Source organism: Rhea pennata, chromosome 11, assembly GCF_028389875.1.
Source record: "Rhea pennata isolate bPtePen1 chromosome 11, bPtePen1.pri, whole genome shotgun sequence".
Lineage (NCBI taxonomy): Eukaryota > Metazoa > Chordata > Aves > Rheiformes > Rheidae > Rhea > Rhea pennata.
Genome location: NC_084673.1, coordinates 495,978 through 516,350, shown reverse-complemented (window position 1 = coordinate 516,350; position 20,373 = coordinate 495,978). Strand labels below are relative to the sequence as shown.

At 44.5% G+C, this 20,373-nt stretch overlaps 1 protein-coding gene across 1 annotated transcript; it reads right to left on the bottom strand.

Annotated features, from left to right (window-relative positions):
• Positions 1 to 1,021: 1,021 nt before the first annotated feature.
• On the bottom strand, positions 1,022 to 10,007 carry LOC134145218 (G-protein coupled receptor 83-like). The gene is made up of 4 exons (XM_062584526.1): positions 9,630 to 10,007; positions 7,145 to 7,270; positions 5,358 to 5,491; positions 1,022 to 4,816 (listed from the first exon to the last, which is right to left on the bottom strand). The coding sequence occupies exons 1-4, from the start codon at positions 10,005 to 10,007 to the stop codon at positions 4,192 to 4,194; spliced, it is 1,263 nt and encodes a 420-aa protein (XP_062440510.1). The 3' UTR covers positions 1,022 to 4,191.
• Between the last annotated feature and the right edge of the window lie 10,366 nt (positions 10,008 to 20,373).

Sequence of the window (20,373 nt, the reverse complement as noted above, 5' to 3'; positions counted from 1 at the left end):
AGCGGTAAAATCTGCCAGATTTTTACAAAAACATAAGCTTTTGACAACTACCTGTTGGAAAGAATTTGTTTTACGGCAGCACAACACTGGCAGCTTGCCAAACTACAGATTCTTTCTGATGAGAGCACTGGTTGTGTAAGAGTTAGCACCAGATGTGCAGTTAGAAAATCAACATCGGTTTTCAATCTGGGAGCAAACCATCTGCCGCAGAGATGCTGCCAGGCTGCGGGAACGTCTCCCAGCCCCGCGGTGCCACAGGTGCACGAGGTGCGCTGGCCAGCTGGATGAGATCTTGACATGTCGTTGTGCATCCCTCTGTGCAATGACTGAAAGAAGCTGGAACGGGCTTGCTGTCCAGCTAAGAAGATGAATAACCAGAATAAACTCTGAAACTCCTTGCTCTGTGCCATATGGCAAGGCACAAGGACTGAAATACTCCTAGTCAGTAAGGGGAAAGCGCTGTCCTGGTTTCTGCATGTGTTTGAGCAGGCTTGAGCGTGGGAATGCCTTTTCTTCTTCTTCCTAAAGTCTTCTCTTCTTTTAAGAGTGATTATTCATTTGGCCACGAGTCAACACTTGAGAAATGTTTCTGTGTTGTTTTTGCCCAAGTTAGCAGGATTCAGTCTGTTACTCATGGCACCTCCCACCCCCAGCCCAGGTCAGTGCATCTGGCTTTAAATAAGAAGGGTGATTAATTCCAAGCAGCCAGAGGCAGGTAGACCAGCAGTTTACGAACCAGCAATGATTTTTCTGAACATTTACTTACTTACCATTGACTTACAGTTGCGGCCATAAACTCTGCAAGCTTGCCTGTGCAGCAGTAATTTCCGTCCAGCATTGCAGAGTCTCAGTGCCTCATTTCTTTCTTGGTATTACCCAAATCACATTTATTCCCGAGGAATAAGTTCTAACAGTTCTCTGGGAGCACAGTGGGACACGCATTCAAAGTGTAATATTTAGTTAATTAATTCTTTCCAGTGTAAAAAAGAAGAACATTTGAATGAAGAGATGTGTCAGTAGATTACTGATTGAACAATGTTGTATTTTAACAACAGACATCATGTTTCTAGAAACATTCCTGAACAGTTACATTATGGAAATGCCATTTGCAGCACTACAAATCCCAAGTATTCCAGCTGTTAAAAAGAAAGCTAGTGGTAGGATCAGGTTTATGTTGTTATTTGCTGGTAATGTAAAATGAGAGATCCAGGTGCTTACCTCTGCTGTGCCAGCTCTGCTCAGATCTCCGCTCACGCTTGTCTGTTAGCACAAACCAAGTTAACCAAGAAAGCGCTTATAAGCCCACGCGATACTGTCTGTTAAGCAGGTTTCTTGCAGGTGAATTGGAGAAGATATATGAGTCTCAGGTGCTTGTTCTCTGTGAAAAGGTTTTCTAATTCAGTTTCTTTCCCTAGGCAGATCCTTCTGCACAATAATCCCTGTAGAAATGTGGTCCTGATGGGTTACAGCAAAATATCGCTATTTCTAACAGGGAACATTTACTTAAATGGTTTGAATTGAATATGCCAGTGTATATGCAGTATTCAAAGCAATGTATGATCACTATTTTTGTGTGGTGTACTTCTATCCTCTCCTGCTTGCTGTAATTACCTTAGTAAGAAGTAAGAATTGCATTTTACTTAGTCTTTCCTCAGCTTCACAGTTTCTCCATTAGATGCAAATACACTATCAGGTTACACATTCACATTTTATGTGCCTATCAAAGTAACTTGATTTCCAGATTAATATATTTTCACTCGCACTGCCAATCTTCAGCAGTAATTCTAAGCTGTAGTAGTGTAATTATTATTTTGCATAGGAAGGATGAATCTCATTTTCCTTTCACTGTACGGAGACTAAATCCTTCACAATCAAGAAAGCTGAGCCAGTACTGAGTAAAAAAAAAAACTCATTATTCTTCCTGAGTAAAAAAACAGTGCCACACTGGTTGATTTTCAAAGCCATTAGTTTCAGTTTGGCCATGTGCTCTCACTTGATATTTCTCACTGCTGGCCCAAACTCAGCTCTGAAATGACTGGGGCTGGCTCCCACTGTGACCAGTTGCACCAGTAGCTGTCTGCACCAGCTGTCCAGGCCCTGCACACCTGCCTGCCTCCTCGCTGAAGAATCTCAGCTATTTCATCATGTATTTGGAGCCACTGCTCAAAACAGAATAAATACGGTTAAAAGCTCTTCATCAACACCAAGAGCAGCATGAATGGAATATCAGTATTTGAGGTAATTGCTGTGGCAATTATGAGATATTCTGCTTTATGAAGTGGTGGAATATATAAAGGTTTATAAATAAGCTCTCTTCATCTAATGCCACCTTCTCCTGTCTTCAGTCAGTGGGTCTTAAGAACTGCTTATCTTTTCTTAATACTCAGAGTTAAAATGGAAGATTTTACCTCTCACACAAAGCAAAGTGCCCTCTTCAGCAGCTGTCAAGCAGTTATCATGATTAGTTCTAAAAAGCGAGGGCAGCATGGCAAGCTCTGGGTAAGGACTGCGGGTCTGGCCCAGGGACACAGCTCTTGAAGACTGTTAAAATATTATTGGAATTGAAAATAGTTGACACTTTATAAGAATTGCTGATTAACAATGTTAAAACACTACAGTATATGTTTTCTTAGAAAATATAGTAATGTGCAAAGTTCTTTGGGGAAAGCCTAGACTGTTAACGAAGTCCTACAAATGTCAGCAGGGCAGGTTCCCACAGGCGAACACCTCTCTGGTCTCCACACACATCCTGTCAAGGCAATTCAGACTTTACCATCTCTGGCTGCTTGCGGAGCCCCTTTATTCCCAACCAGGTTTTCGGGGAGTGGATCAAGGGAGCTGTATTTGTGCAGCACTGCACTGGGTCCACCTCCCCTCACGCCCCATGCGAAGCCCCCTGCACTTGCCCTGCCACGAGCCCACGTTCCCAGCACTGGGGAGAGCCCCTCGCGGGCCAGGTCCCATCCCTGTGCTGCCACGCTACCACCCCCAATTTAGGAATGAGGTAGGGAGCTGTTTCTGAGGTCTGTTGGTTGCTGAGGGCCTTCTTTGAACGTACCTAACGAGGTTTTGTCATCCAGCCTGGGCATCTGCCTGGGAGTCACCAGCCTAACCTGCTGGGACTGGTGGAAATGGCTCTCACTCTGCTGGACTCAAACTGGTGTATGACTCTCATTCTGCTGGACTCACACTGGTGTCTGCACTGGTTATTGGTGCAAGCCACATACAGTGACTTTCATTACCAACTCTTGACTTCCAGATTATTTTCTCCTATGTGTATCTCTGTGTATTATTGAAAGATATCAAAAAAATAATTTTGTAAAAGGTGCAAAAATTGGACAGTTCCTCTGAAACCAGTTGCAGTTAATGGCTGGTGAGTGGGCATTTGTTTAGTCTTTAGGAAATTGATATGTGGTACATATTTTAGCAAAGGGTTGCTTCCTTAGCTGGCTAATGCTTCAGAGCGATCTCACTTGAAAAATTTCTTTCTTGATCACAGATTTCAAAATAAACTATGTGTTACGGGAGTACTAATAATCCTTACTGAACAGAAGAAACCATTTAAAGGTGAATGCTTGCAAATGGAGTGAGTTTTTTGCTGTTCTACTTCCAAGTTGTTCTCATTTTGTTTTTTGAGGTATTTCTTCAACTGTCACTGGGAAGCACAGCTGTCTGTGGTCCTGGCAGAAACACCTGAATGAATCAGATGTCCAGATCTGCGTAATAAAAATAACAGCAGATTCAGGAGCTAAAATTTTGCATTTTTAAATTTGAGAATAGCTGTAAATGTTACTCATCTTGAATAAATCAAAAATAAATTCCAAAATGGAACCAGCACAGTGTTTCTCTATGTATAAACAGATATCCCATTAAAAAGGGTGTGCATTAGTTGGTGTGTATACATTTGCGTAGGCTATGAAAGATTTCATGTGCTATTAATTACTTTGCTTAATTTTTGCCAGCTGTTCTGATTAACAATGCACCTGGTACTGCACACTGGGGCCAACATGTGGGCAGTCCATCCTTGGAGATTTTCTGAACCTGACTGGACAAGGTCAGGAGCAACCCAATCTAACTTCAAAGTTAGCCTGTTTTGCACAGGAGGTTGGACTGGATGATCTCCAGCAGTCCCTTCCAACCTGATTTTTCTGCAGTTTTGCAGTTATAACACAATATGGCCTGGTGAAGAGTTTAGTTTCCTGTCACGATTGGCTGGACACTGGATATATCTGTCTTTGCAGAGTTCCTTTGGGATGAGGCCCTTGTTTTCTGACAGGCGCTGTCTCTTTTATAATGGCAATTCTCAACCCAGGCATGCCTGAAAGGAGGGGATATGGACTGCAGAGCGTGGCTCTGGGCTGCACTCCTTCGCCGGCACACACACAGCAAGGATTTCAGCTCAGATCGGAAGCTCTCGTTCAACCAGCAATAAATGAAGGGGTTGTAGCAAGTGCTGCTCATGGCAAACCAGTGAAAAGCAAAGTACAGAGCGTTGTTGCTGTTGATGGCCCTACAGGAGATTAGCACCACATAGCAGTTCAAAGGGAACCAGCACACTGCAAACACTACAACCACCACCATTAACATCTTCAGTGTCATCTTCTTTTTCCGCTGATGGGCATAATATTGCTCCATGGTGATGTCCCCAATAGCATTTCTCAGCCAAAGCTTCTTGGCCACCATGGTGTATGTAATGGAGATCACAAGCAAGGGCAGGACATACAAGAGAACAAAAGTAGTTAAGTCCAAATACTTCCAGAATAGATCAGCAGGAGGAGGGAAGCTGGGAAGACAGACCATTCGGATTGTTCTGTTCCTGAAGATCAAGGAAGAAAGAACTGTTAACTCCCCTATCAGATGCACACAATACCTGGAGGGCAAGCATCTCAGACATTCTGAGTTTCAGTAAAGATATAGAGAGCAGAACTCATTCAGTAACGTGGCTGAGCATCTCCCTCAACAGAAAATCCTACATTAAGTTTGACCTTTGGCCTCAGTGATGACCTTTTTAAACAAATCACCAAAAAAAAAAAAAAAAAGAGTTTACCCATATTGACCTCTGTTCCTCTCTAATGAAGGAGGGGTTTCTGTGCCTGACTCAAATTACAGCACTGCATCTCTGAGCTGAAACCATCTAACAAACAAGCCTGAAAGCAATTTCATCGATTTTTGTTATCCTTTTGTGAGAAACACAGCATCCGGTCAAAAATACAAAAGACTTCTCTGTTTCACTATACCTTCTGTTTTTACGAACACAGATGGAGAATTGTGTGCATTAGAATCTGTGGGACTTTGATTAAGTTGAGTATTAAGTTGAATATTTATGAGTATAAAAAAGCACTGTGTAAATACCTTACCCGATATAAAATCTTGCCAGAGTTTGATAAATGGCATGAGGCAGTGAGAAGCAGCTGGCCATAACCCAGATGATAATGATGCAAATCCCTCCTTTCACCATGGACATGCGTGGCTTCAGAGGGTGCATGATAACCTGCAGAGAACAGACGTTCCAGAGGATTTGAAATGTCCTCAATTGAGAAAAATAAACTGCAGTTTTTGGACAAAAATACCCTTTCACTTTATTCCTGTCAGAGGGCAAACATTTCTCACTGACCAGAGTGAGAAGCAAACAGCGTGTATGCTCTCTGGGACAGCAAAGCACATTCAGCATGGATGTTGAGCGTGGTGCAAGTTGAAAGCCTGGAGGCTGTTCCGGCTTGCATTATAGACAGTGGAAGTTGTGTCTTGATTACTATAGGTGAACATGTTAAAAGGGGAGGTGGAGAGGATCATTTCATAGGACTTCTGAAAGTATAAGGACAGGAAAATGCAAAGAACTGTGCGAATATTAAGTGCTACTGCTGGCATGGTGCCTTCCAAGCAGAGAAACATGTCAGTATCACCCACCAGCTTGGCTTCAGAGATCATGAAGGCTGGATGCCCTTTGAACTACACAATGACTATTTTGGGCAGTGAAATAGTAGTTAAAAATAGACCTATCATGTCATCCAGATGGACTTTTGGCTAATAAGGTCTTCAGTACTTTTTGCATGTCTTTCCTATCCATTATAAATACCTACTTAACTGAGCTTTCTCAGCTTCCCTGGAGCATCTGCTCTGCTCAGATAGCTCTCAGGGCTAGAAACATCTTTAGGGACAAGTGTTGCTTTCTCTTTGCTCAGTTACATCTCCTTACTTTTATTTATATCTCTTGGGGCTATACTAACAAATTCCAGTTCTGAGGAATCTACCTCCCATGATCTTAAAGGCAACTATTGTGCTTGGCCTTAATTAAACGAACACTTCTTGATACCTAGGAATGCTTTGCAATCAATCCAGGAGATGATGATTAAAATGAATTATTATTTTAAAGATCCTTTTTGTGAATCAAAACTTTCTGCTTACAGGAGCTGCAACATTGCACGTAGAATACAGAGACTACCAAACTTCATATGGTAAAAAAGAAAGAAGTAGATAATGATCCATATTCCGGCAGTCATTGTAATTTTCTGACACCAGATGGAGCACATCACAGACAGCCAGAGTGGGATCCGTTATTATTTTGAACTTCATCTGGCCATGTCATTTATCATGTGAAATTGCTTTTCAGTTATAACAACGACTTCAGTGCTGCAAGAAAAATACAGTCTGCCTGAGAGCAAACCTTGCAGAATTTGCTGTCCAGTGCACAGTATTTATCAGCCAGGAAAAATGTCAAATTGTATTACCCTCCAAGGAAACCCTTAGGTTTCCCTGCACTCATTGGTTGACCTGTAACATCTTTCTGGTTCGTATTTGCCAAAAACAGTATCTTGGTGGGGGAAGGGGGAGTTACTCAGCTTAAGCTGAATGTACTACAACAGTTCTCAGTCCACCTGGGCACAAAATGCCAGTTGTAGGCATTTCAAAATAATGGGTCAAACCTAAATATCATAAGACCCATTGAAAATAAATAGTACTGGTTTGCTGGCATCTGAACTTCAGCACGTATTCATGCCACATTCATGGCTGTGCTCCACCACCATGAAAGCTGGAATCCATCCCTCCATACTTTGATTCCCAAGATAACACAAGGGTCTAGGGAAGAACTGAGTATTTAGCCCCTTATTTTCTAGCAAATATAGGGGTGAGGTATATTGCATACCTGGTGTCGATCCAGAGCAATGGCAGCAAGGGTCAGTACAGAGACGTGAACTGAGCAATACTGAACAAACCGGCTTATGTGACACATCAACTTTCCAAACACCCAAGTGCTGCTTACAAACCGCACCTGAAGAACATTAAAAAATGGATTAAAACTGAGCGCATTATCTGAAGCATAGGTTTCCCATGAGTTTTGTAAGGATGAATTGCTTTAATATAGTTTCCAGATGCTTTGTAGAAGTATTATACCCAGTACTCCTGGGAGAAAAAAATGACTATGCCAAAGGCTTTGAAACAGTAGATTTTTGTTATACTGAGCAAATAAATCTAGCTGTCTTTCTTGAGTAGTGCTCTGTGTACATGCATTTGTGTGCACATGTGTACACAAAATATGGGCTTTATGGATAAAGCAAAAGAATCTGAGCTCTACCACTTGGTGAGATTCTTTGCAGGGAAAAACATTAGCTGGCCTCCTTGAAAACATTTCCATTTTTATTATCTTTCAAATGTTTAAATTTGTGGATGCTAAAAGTTGCAAATGTCCAAAGACTGACGAGATAAATTCGTGGAAGAAAAATCCTTTGAGGGCTATGAAATACAGAAATAGCATCTCTGGGAGAGGAATTGCCTGCCTGTGGGGTATCCCTGCATGCTTCCCCTGTTTTTATACTCCTCCCGAGGTCTGCAAATGTTAGCCACTCTGAGAAACGATCTGGAGCTCCAGAGGCATGGTAGGGTCTTGCCTGCACTCTGATTGCTAAGCCAGTCTCCTCCTATCACATTGTGCAATATGCATCAACAGCAATTTCAGTGTTGTCAATTAAGTTTCACAATTTTACCGTTTGGCTGAAAAAACAACTAAAACTTTACGAGTTTGGTTGACTTCCTCATTGGTCTGAACCCTGCACTTATTAGGGCTATCATCACCTGGGCATGAAATCTAACTGCTCTTCAGCAGGGAGGGCTTAAAGTGTATCTTGAGATGGCAATGGAAAGGTCACAGGCACATTTCTTATTAATGCACAGTGTTGCTTATTGTGGCTTTTGTAGAAAGGAAATTATTCCTGAATAATTGTTCTTGTTTTAACCCCTGTGCAAACATTCTTATATTTGCAATACTTCCTTTATGTACAATATTTATTCCAAATTAGTGTAACCCATTTTGGAAGCAGATCAAGCTGATTTGAAATAAAACACATTTACTCCAGGCATGTGTCCACACAGAAGATTAGTCAAGACTGGCTAACATGTTTTCAGGCAATTTACAGTTTTAATCCAAGCTAATTTCCCTATAAGGAACTCAAGTAGCTATTCAAGTAGCAATGACTTGGTCAGTGAAGCCATAGCAATTTGCTGTTTCTTTGAAGGTGATTTAAAACTCTTCTCTAAGCAGAATTATAAGTATTTAATTACTTGTGCCTAATGTGTTGTGCAAACACACAAGAGGGCACTGTCCTTTCCCTGAACAGACTAAGGAATGCAAATCCCACCAGAGAAAGGCAGAGACCCTTGGACAGCTTACGGGCAAGGACGGAAGGAGAAGTATTTGGGATGCTTTCAAATCAGAGGACTTTGTCAAATTCAGATATACAGAAAGTCATACTTACACATTGTTTATGAAACATGACAGTGGAGCAAGAAGTGAATTAGTTGAATTCTTCCTGCCTCATTATTTAATTTTCTTTTTATGTCTTATGTTTTTAGTAACTAAAATTAAATAAAAGACAATCAACTCCAAGTGCACAGTTTGCAATGCACAAATAAGAGATGAGCCACACTGACACAGCTCAGCACAGAGCTAGCTGTTTCCTACGCAGTCATCTGCACGAGCAGTGACCTTGTTTGCATCATTTCCTTAGGAAACTGGCAGCTAAACAGACTTTGTAGTGCAATATGTGTCCTCATTTCCTTTCTCATCAAAAGACAAATAGTTCTTAGACATCTTTATCTCGCCAGAGTCTAGAAAGAAGGACAGGAAGAAAGTTAGAGGAGAGTGCCTGTTCCTGCGAGGTTTTGCAAGGTGACGGGCATGAACCCTGAGCCTGGGCTCCCTGGCTGGGGAGTCTGTGTGTGCGGGGAGGGGGAGCACGGCTGCAGCCCGCTTTACAGTGCAGGAGACAGGAGAGGGGAGAGAGCCGACGGGAAAGCGAGTTTCAGCCTGGCCCCGGGCAGATCAGCGTGCAGAGGCGCAGCCCTGACGGGCACAGCTGGTCACCAGCAAAGCACTCCCGCGCCGTGTGCACCCGTGCCCTCGGATTCGGACACGCGCGTGCGTACGCGTGCACGCCCTGCGTCCTAGCACTCCGAGCGCAGAGGCGAGCCGGACCCGCGCCGTCCCCAGCGCTGCTGCCCGCGGCCGGGCTCCCGGGGCGGCTGCGCTCCGCGGCGCCCTGCCCTCGCAGGCAGGCTGCAAAGCCCCGCGGCCAGAGCTGCCGGGCGGCAGCACCGCGAGGCAAGGGCCCCCCGGGCGAGCGCCAGCGGCTTACCAGCGTGAAGGGGGTGTTCAAAATGGTGATCATCATGTCTGCAACTGCCAGATTGGCGATGAAGAGGCTGGTGGCTGAGTGCATCCTTTTGTTCTTGATCACCACGTGGCACACCAGGACGTTGCCGAAGAGCGAGATACATATAATCACTGAGTAGGCTACTATTAGCAGTGCCTGCACCGTCTGGCTCTGTGACTCACCCTCATACTTGGTCCCACTGGCAAAGTCACCCAGGTCCTCCAGGTCCAGCTCGCTGTGGAAGAAGGACTGGTTTGGGAAGCCGTAGAGCGCAGAGAGGAAGCTGGTGCTGTTGTGAGTGTCTGCTCGCCAGAAGGGCTTGGAGATGTACTGGAAAGGGAACCATGTGTGTCTGCTCATGGTCAGGAGGTAAAGCACGAGGTCTGCCCGTGTCCCTGCACCCAGAGGACCCGCGAGGCTCGGTGTCCCTTCTGCCCTCCCTCTTTCTAGGAGCTCAGGTGCTGAGTGGGCAGCTGCCGGAGAGCACACGCTTGCGTTTTAAAAATACGTCCTATGTTTGCAAATTGTATAAAAGACTTGATAAATGGGTCCTTCTTCCTGTGCTGATTACATTTGAGCTTTGCTCCAGGGACGCTCCAGCTGCTGCTTTTTCCAGTTCCGTATGTCCTACAGACAAGAGCTGTTTTGATGCCGAAATATCAAAGATCCCGAACCACTTTCTCTGCGCATCTAGGAAGAAGTCCTAGTGAATATTTCCTTTTGGAGACTGCTTCTCTCTCACAACTTGTCCTTGAAAATCTGCTTTATTGTTTTTCCACATAGTCCTTAATTCAGTAGATCTCTATTTCCCAAAGAGCTTGTCAGGATCAAAACAGCAAGGGCAGCTTTCCCTACTTCTTTGCATCCTTAAAGTATCTCTGAGTGATGCACTGGAGGCAGCTTTGCTCAGAGACTGAGTGATCCCTCCTTTCCCTGTGATATATACAGCCTGCCAGATGACACACTGCACGTGAAATAGCCAATAGTGTATCTCTCCCTAGCTTATTCTGAGATGTATCGCTACCCCACAGATACGTGGTGGGAGACCCTGACATTTGCAGATGCTAGCAAAGCAGCAAAATGCAGAGAGAGCAGATGTTTCCTTGTCTCCTCCTCCTCCTCCTCCTGTTGGGTACCCGGCACAGTGGCTATGTGGGGTGAAGCATCTTGACTGATTTTCAGCATCTTTCTTTTTCTACCTTCCAGAGTTTGTGCAGACAGAGCACCTCTAAAGATTTCTGCCTCTGGAGAGCTCCCAGCTTTGTGCCTGGCAATGTCCTCTTCTCAGTCTCCCACGGAGCAGGGCACAGTGTAAGAAGTGGAATGGAATTTGAAAAGGAGAACATAAGTTTCCAGATGCTTTCACATGTCCAGAGTAAGAGAAGAGAGCTGGCTGCTACCACAGGCAGACCTTCTGGGTGCTGAGGCAGGAGGTAGGGGAGAGCAGGAGCAAAGGGGACCGAAGCAGCGTGGGCAGAAATGCTTTCTTTTCTCCTCCCTTTCCTTCCCAGATATGGTCATTTGCAGAGCAGCCTCAGGCTCTGAGCTCAGCAGTGCACAGGATGGATCCCTTCCTGTCCTACTCCCCAGCCACGGACCTCTAAGTTCTAGAGGGGGGAGATGGACTACTGCCCCAGCAGCCCCGGGCTGCTCTGCAGGTGGAAGGGGAGAACACGCAGCTTTTTATGCACTGGATTGGAGCCAAAAATCAACTTCTCCTGGGAGGTAGGGATGCCCCGAGTGCAAGATCGGAAGCAAGACCCTGGTTACCAAAGAAATGGCAACCGTTTCCCTGCATGTATCTTCTCACAGACTGACAGAAATTGCTGCTGATAGCTGAGTGGCAAATGCCAAGCTACTGCTGCAACTCTCATTCTCTTTGCTGCCTCCACCACCTTCTCTGGAGAGAAGGATCTGAAAAAACAGCAACAGTTCCAGTGCTTGAATCAGTCCTAATTCCTGGGACTCTTATATTGCCAATTGGCAATTTTCAGGTGCTGTTCAGACAAGAAAAAATAGCTGGCATTTGCTATTAGCAATGAAATTTCATTCCTCTGTTCGTCTTGGAAACCTGCCGGCATTATACGCTCTGAGATCAGAATGATGTTACAGGGAGCTCTTTTTCTCTGAATCTGGTGATTCTTTTTTCTGTAACTCTGGTGGCTATTCTAGCATCATAAACCTCACTCTTGTATGAGCCATATACTTCTTAAGGCCAAGACAACTTTTTGTTGTATCTACGTGCCCTGTCTCATTGGGTCTTCTACCTGACCGGCACGGCAGGCAGGGGTCTGCAGCACGGCCCTGCTGGGATGACTGGTTACCCTCGCTGCGGTCCCTGGCCGCGGCGGGCAGCACAGGGAGTCACGGGAGAGCCCGCTCTCCGTTGGGCCAGCCTCTCCAGCCCCGTGTGGGGAAGCCCCCAGGGATCGCTGTAACGACATTATGCAGGCTGTGGACCTGCGCTGCAGAAACATGCCGGGTTCCTCCAGAGATGTTACTACGTTTCTTCATTTGTCACTGTTCCCTTCCATTTCTTCGTAATGTGTTAGAGAGACAATTTAGCAGAGCAGCATTTAAATGCACATGCATAAAATAGATAATTTTAAAACACTCGGCATGCCAAAGACATGTCATTTAGTATTGTGTGCGTGTCCTAGTATCCTTGCGGAATTCTGCCAAGGGTTCAAACACTTAAGCAATCAATTGCTATTTTGCTGCAGTTATTATCCACTTACAACTGTTCTGAGCTGTTTCTGACTAGACTTCAGTTTACATTATCCATCATAACTTAACATTTGTGCTAGTTGTTCCAAGTCAAACAGAGAAAGCAAGAGAGAAATGTACTTTTTCAAACAAAATTTCATTGTACATCTGCTACATTTAAATTGCTGCATTTCAATTCCCCAAAGTCAACCTTCATTTCTATTCAAGACTTTGATGCATTTAAACACTACTTAAGCCAATTTTTTTTCAACTTTTCATTCTCATGAGGATATTTAGTCTTTGATTCTTTGTCTGTATCAAAAAAAAAAAAAAAGTCAAATCACTGAATTTCCCATTGAGATGAAGATATACTTTCCTAGTAGATCTAATGCAGACTAAACATTGATGAGCTGCAAAGAAATCAGAGCTATACTATAAAAATTCAGGTCCCTACTTGGTCAGTAGTCTAGCAAAACTAAATTTTAAAGAATCAAAGCACTTACTTAAAAAAAAAAAAAGAAAGAAAAAGAAAAATGTGGTTTGAGTTTGGCAGGTAAAATAAGGAAAGGTGTGAGCTTCTCAGATACAATTTTCCATTTGTTCTATACAACAGATATTGGTCCCATGAGGCATGTCATTAGCACATGTAATCTGATTCAGGTCCTGTTACTAGCTTTGTAAATCTACTTGGAAACGGACACATGTGTTTTTAAAATATACACTCAAATCTCATCAGCGCAGCTGAATTGTCTATTAAGAGATTAGCTGTGTCTGAATCTATAAACTCTTAAGGATTTCCTCCCACTTGGGAATATTAAATCACCAGATTATGAAAACTTTCGCAAGTCATTGCTGCAGTTCATTTTTAAATGGTGTTTCACTTGTTCTTCACCTTTCTAATTGTAAATTCCCTTATGACTAGCAACATGGGACAGCATGATCTTTCAGACAAAATCACAAAGATTGAATTGCCTTCACTCAGAGAGGAAGAGTTCGGTTGTTATGGATGAGTCACTGGACTTGGTTTCGTGATGTCTTCTGAGTACTTGCCTGCAAGGACATTTTCCAGACCGACAAACACAAGTCAGATAATTCTGCAACCAGTTTCATTGTGCATTATGTAGAGGTGTCCAGGGTCAAGACTGCTCACTCCTACACCTTAATTCAAGCTAAGTTTAAAGAAATGGCTTCTAAAGACTTGATTCAGCTTCACTATCTCACAGCACATAACTATGATCCAAATTGTATTTATGGTGTCTATCCCCCTAAACTATGTTACCAGTCTTAGTAGGTATACATTTTTAAAGTCTTCTCCCTGCCTGCTCCCATGAAAAGCTGTTGAGAGGGTTTTACTGACTGTCCATAAAATTTTTTTGAGGGGGGGATGCTGATATTTGAATGCTGATCAGTGTGAAAAAGACGTAATTCCGCTCATGGATAAACAGAGGTACAAAAGAGAATAGAAGAACTCATTGCTCCTCAGTGTATCTGGTCTGATTAGCTGATATAGAGTCAATCACACAGGCTCAGCCATGTACACCACCTTGTTAACGAGCTACTGGTAAATGACAGGCTGCTCCCTTCCTCATTTCCTCCAAATAACCACAGGATAGAGCCAGTTCCTTTTCTGATACAGTCCTGAAGGACCTCTCCATAGGCCTTCTTCCCATTTCCTCTGAGATTGATGAGAACCTGGTAAAATATGTCTTTTCATAAAATTTACTAACATAAGGTTGGCAGAAGGGTTAGACAACCCTTTCTCCAGTAGGACAGAAACCCTCCATGCCATGGAACAGCAGCAACAGCATTAACAGTATCAGCCAGTAATAATACCTGTTTTTCACACAGCATGGTCCCGTGGTGGCTGCCAAAGAATGTATGCAGATTAGCAGGATCAGCCTCTTCTTTTCCCCATCATTCTGAAAGGAGAGAAAAAAAATCAGTCACAAATAACTGTCTAGGAGAAGAGAGGCCACAACCAGATATGGAAGGGTCTACTCACACACCAGCACCATCTACCTTTCGCTAGGGTGCTCCTGCACAGTGGACCGTCATCAATCTTACCTTCAGCCAGGAACCACAATCTAATAGATCATTCTGGGCTTCATCTTGTAATTAAGCCTGCCTGTTTAATCAAGAGAAATAGCCAAGTTGAAAGATAACGTGTAGTGTTATTCACCGCAGATCTCTAGCAGACAAAGACCAGGACTGGCCTGGATATTGACGGGAAGGTGCATTGGTCTACTTTTGAGAGCTAGTATAGGTATCAAAAGTTTTGCTCAATCAGAGTTGGTAGACCACTTTAACGACTAAAGACTGGCAGTGCCGGAGGCGTAAAATGAAATGAATTGATGGCGTTGTTCAGAACTTCATCTAAATGGCTTCTTCCAATACTTGGCTAATATCGGTGGGAACAGTTGCATCGTTTAAATGGATATGGGATCTATGGCTGAATTGTTCAGTACAACTAAAATTCTTAATAGTGACATTTTGGGTAATTTTTCAATATCAGAAAATAATATTTTAATATATAATCCATCTATGATCTTTGTATCAGGTGCTGGGAGACAGATTGGCTGGTGAAGTCAGAATCTGATAAACAAAGATGTTATCGTGCAGCAAATGTAACGGGAAAAATGCTTGCATTACTTGAGTAATGAGTTAGTAAAGCTGCATAACATCCCTAATGTCCCTAGAGGTTATTCTATTTCATACCATAATTTATGTAAATTGAAGATAGATACTGAATTGAACATTTTCCTAATCCAAAAGCTCCTATCACGCGTAAAAGGTGTATTGCCCCCCTCCCCCGTGCGTCCCCCCTCGCTCTGTCTCTGGTGCTGAGCACGGCCCTCCCGCGCCAGCCGGGAGAGGTTGTGCGCAGCGGCCTGGGAAGCAGCAGCCAGGCTGCAGATGCTCGCCCTCCCCGCGCAGGCTTTGGAGCCTTTTCTCCTTTTGCCTCAGAAGGTAGGAGCAAAGCTTCAAAGAAGCTCGCAGTGCCTCCGCCAGAGCTTCCTCCCGGCAGGGAGCTGCGGTGCCCTGCAGGAATGCATCACAGGAAGGAGGGATCACGAGGTCTAGCGCCCTGGACGTCAGCACAAATTATTGCAAAAAAGTTAAAACAAGAGCTTCTGGTGAGATAATGAGATTTCTGGCTTGAAAAGGAAAAATGTCTCTGCTTTGCCATCCAGATTTCAAAGAGGCTGGAGCAGAACAGTTATGTTTCATTGCTTGAGCCTTGTCAACAGGAAGAAAATTCAAAAGCTAAAACGTCCAAGTGTAAATGAGAAAAAATACCCTCAATGGGCCTATTGCATCAGCCAGCTTTGTAAAAGATTTCTGATCCCTAGAGAGCTGCGGTGATTCGACTAGAAGTCGTGCACACCAGTGCTTTGTTTCAATTTTTTGATAAGCTTGATAAGAGAAGTTCACACTTCTCTGTTTTAAATACACAGTTTTGGTAAATAACAAAAAAACAATAAAAGCTATATTTCAAATGCTAGATTTTTTCTTCCATTTAAAAAGTAGGTTATAAATAAGACTTTGGATGGTCCTTGAAACCCATAATCTGAGAAATTTTCATCATATTTACTTTAATGCACTGAGGACTCTGCATTCTTCTTCATTTGCAATGACCAGTACCGCTTTTATGACTCAGAAAACATGCAATGAACACACAGAAATCTTGCAGGACTTTACATGGACTTCAGCAAGACTGACTAAATCCACCGTGTTTATCGATAACACAGCGAGTGCCCCAGGAACAAATTATAGAAAGCTTCCCTGTAATACAGACCAACGCTGTCAACTCAGACCTGTAAATGTATTTAATTGTCATGCAGAACAGTCTGATCTCTTGACAACGACGAAGCTTAGAACAGACCACGTCTGAAAACCGGGAAGGGCAGCGGAGCCCGGGGCGCGGGGCGGCAGGACGGGGCCGCGGCCCCGCGGGGCGCGTGCCCCCTCCTCCGGCGTGGGCGCTGCGGGGAGCGGGCACCGCGCGCCCCGTGCCAGCGCCAGCGCGGGCGCTTGCACCGCCCTCTCGAGACGGCGCGTTGGACTGTCCGTGGGGCAGAGCCCCGCCTGCCCGCGGCGCGACTTCGGACCCGTGTGCCCCTTCATCCCTGCTGGTGTTACTCAGCACAGGCTCTCGGGCACATTCCCCACCTGCAACGTAAGAGCCGTTTCAGACACGATACAGATTTTACATAATTTTTGAATTTACTGAAAGCAGACTTTCAGGCAAAATCATAAAACTGACACTCTGAAATAGTAACAGCTGCTAACACTTAATTTAGATACGCAGCTAATTCCTTCTGAATCTACCAGAAGCAATAAAATTGGTGGATATGTTTGGTGAAAATAATGATTATGCAGGATTATCTAATAAGCCTACAGTTTAACCTTCACATTGTGAATGCTTAAATGACTCTGTGCAGCCCAGAAACGGGAGACCCTTCTCTTTAAGCGCAGCACCCTGTGTCAGTGTTGGGTGACTCATTTCCAACCCGGACAGGATCCCCGCAGGTGTAGAGACAAATGATTACATCTCCCACCTCTGCTGTTCTGTCTCAGGATCCAATTAATGATCCATTTAATGAACTTTTAATGATGTGGACACTGAGCTGAAGTTCCCCAGTTATTTAACATAGACCACGGAAGCTGTTGGCAAGGTCTTTGGCCCTCGGCACACAGGCAGATGTGAGCTAGAGACCTCGGAGAAGATGGGCTCTGCTCCCTTCTCCTGACCCACGCTGCCTCACCCACTCCTGCCCTAGCGCAGAAACTTGCTTCAGAGAGGGGCAACCTCATACACAAACATCAAAAACCTGCCAGGGAAGTATTCCCATGAAAGCCAAGGGTGCTGCATTTGCAGGAGACTGCGCAGCAGTTAACTCTGATGGCCACCGTTGCCGGTGGTAATGTAGCATCACCGCAGAGCCTTGCGCCTGGCAGTGTCGAGGAGCTGTTGCTGCATAAATCTCTGTTCTCAGACCTCAACAAGCTGCAGCAAAGAATAGCGACTTTCAAGGCATTCGGTAGGTGGGGGCTTACAACACTTCTTTGGTTCGGGTTCTTTCAGTCCCAAATTTTAAGGTACTCACACTGTCAGTGTGAAATGTATATTTTTGTTATTGTTTTTACCAATTTTCCCTTAAATCAATTAAACAAATGAGTATCGTTCTATCACCCTTTTTGTCTTTTCAAGCTCGTGCAACTCAGAGCGACTCTGCGGTTTTCAACATGACCCAGCCACAAAATGAAAAGTTTACATGTAGGAACAGTGCACAAGCATTGGCCAATAATTCAAAGTTTGGATGTTTGCAAAATAAAGAACTTACAGAGGAAAATTGAGTCTTTTAGACCATTACTTCTGAGGGAGAGAGCAGGAAATATAGCCCTATGTCTCTCCCAATAACCTATTCGTCCCATGGTGGGTTTGAGAGGAGAAGACTAATCCTAGCTCCAATATGTGAGTGCACTACATCCCTTCCCAAAATCCTTATGCCCCTTTACTCCTTCTAGGAGACCCAGTAGGAAAGTATGTTGAGGAAAAGATCCCTCCAAGGTGGGACTTGCTATGGAACAGCATTATCCAAAGCTCACCAGAAGTCGCTGCAAATCTGCTGCAAAACTTTCTTCCTGACTAATGGGACTGACACAGGAGATGAATTAATTCCTTTTAATTATGTCTAATGTATGTGAAATCACTCTTCCTTTTACTGCCACACGCTCACCTATGATGTTAGTAGGGGAAGAGTCCCTTACTAAGAGAATACATCATAATTCTGAAGGAAAGGATACCTCACCACAGCCAGTTATCCTCAATTGAAGCATGAGGCTGCTTCTGATAATGACAAGCAAAACAGGGCCAGGTGCGAGTCCTCTCGCCCACATCTGCTGAATGCTGCTCAGGTTGAGCTCCTGGAAAGGACGAAGCACTCCTTTCCCGTTCGTTTACCTGCTCTCCCATCAGCTCTCACCTCCACGTCGCGTTGCAGAGCAAGTGTTAACATCGCATCGCGCTCAGAAACATCAGTTTGTGATTGTGCCTGGGGACAAATCCAGCCCAAGATCTTCCTGTTACTTAGCAAAACCATCCTTTTCCCCTTGACCCAAATCTGAGACAAGGTGCAAGCTGACCAGTCTGCTGGCAGCACGGATGGTGGCGTCCGCAAGCACAGCTTGCTCCGCGCCCGGGATGGGCCAGGAGCCCACGCGGGCAGCAGCTCCCCGAGCGGCAGGACCGTCGCGGCGGCAGCAGCACCCCTAACCCCCTGGTACAGCAGTGCCTGCAAGGCAGGGCCATGCTAAAATCCACATGCTCATAAGCCTATGCAGAAGAAGCAACTTATACCTGCTTTCTTCTTGGAAAAAGCAGCATCAGAAAAAAAAGGAAAAAAAAGAGAGAAATTAATTGTATAACAAGAAAACGCTCAGCCAAAAAGGAAGGGTGTGGTCGCTCCAGTCAGGAGTAATATACAGAACCTTTTGCATGGTCAATTTAAAAAAATTATCAGGCTTCATAATTTAACAGTCATCAGCTAATATACCGCATACCGATATTCTATTTCTCAGAAATCATGCTCCTCTTTAACAGAAGAAACCTATTCATAATGCCACAACGTGGAGAAAAAGCTCCCAGGAATTCTGTTCTCACCTGTGGATGGTTTTACTTTGTCTCTCTTAAGCTTTCAAGTCCATCTTGTTACACGTAGCTGGGATGCTGTCCTCACACAGTTTTACTTGCGAGTTGTCCTTTGGCAGTGAGTTCTGCAGCTTCTACAAAGCAAAAACAGGCGGAAAACAGAAATGGAGTAGGCAAATCCGTGAGTGCAGCAGAGACAACAGCCCACCAGGTGCTTACAGCCAACACCACAAGCCAGGTGAGGGCTCCTTTGCAATCCCCTCTTCCATACAGGTCTCTGGTGAAACCTCTGAAAGCCTTCACAGGGGAACACAAGCTCCTAAGCGTCAGTTTGGCTGTCACCCTGGGCAGTCCAGCTGTGCCATTCAGTTCTGAGCAAAGATGAAGTAGACATACCTGCCCACTTGAATAAGCATTTAGTATATTCAGTTTTGATGTTCTCCTTTAAAACCTGCATTGTGTTGGTTAGAGCCATACCAGCAACACCCTGGCTGTCCCGCTCCCAGAGGTGGGTCTTACCCCCTCCAAGGTCAGTGCTGCAGATTCCCCCAGCTCCATTTGAGTGTAGAGCACTGCCAGGAGCAAGGGATGCAGGCAGGGGCTCAGAAACTGTCCCTTTCAAAACACAAGGTGACCTTTGCAGCCACAGAAGCAGCCTGATGGTTTTGGAGCAGAAACAACACTGGCCACTAGACTGCTTCACTGAGAAGCCTTTGAGGTTTGCCAGGAGTTCCCCCTTAAGAGACCATCTCTATAACTTGCCTTTACAGACATCCTTGTAGAGAACATTTTAGGTATTTACACAATGGTGGCATTTAATGTACAGCAAATACATCCACTTGTTGATGGAGCCCTTTAAATGTGCTCTTAGTGCAGGTTCTGGTGAATAAAGCGAGGAAGGAGAGAGAATCAGTGTATACTGACCTGGAGAAAGAGATCGTTTCCCAGGGCTACCTGCGTAGCCGAGCACTGAGGGCAATCAGTCCCACCAGGATTACAGGTGAGATGTCGCTGAGCTCTGACAGAGCAAGGGCAACTTCTCTCCCTGATTAGGATGTGGCAGGAAATATCATCCTGAGGTTATCCCCCAAGGCAGGGCATCTTTTCAAAAACAGACATATCAAAAAAAGTATGGCTTTAAAGTGATGAAGTGTCTGAAACAGCCCAGAATAGTCAGAGGGCCAAGAAATTATGAGAGACTTAAGGAAACGGTACTGTGTCTAAGAGGTAATAATTGAAAATGAACAGGGAATTTCTTCTTCTCTAATCTCATGGGCCTGTGTGGGAACAATCTGAACCCTATGGGTGATCCTCGTCCACGCTTTCTGTACTGCTCCACAGCGTTGTCGTTGTCCATCTCTAGGATCA

Excerpts from the sequence above, each read along its gene's own strand:
- LOC134145218 (XM_062584526.1), bottom strand. The coding sequence starts at position 10,007 with ATGAGCAGACACACATGGTTCCCTTTCCAGTACATCTCCAAGCCCTTC. Across the intron at positions 5,492-7,144 it reads TTGCTCTGGATCGACACCAG|GTTATCATGCACCCTCTGAA; the intron begins GTATGCAATATA and ends TGTTCTCTGCAG. Across the intron at positions 4,817-5,357 it reads CTGGCAAGATTTTATATCGG|GAACAGAACAATCCGAATGG; the intron begins GTAAGGTATTTA and ends CTTGATCTTCAG.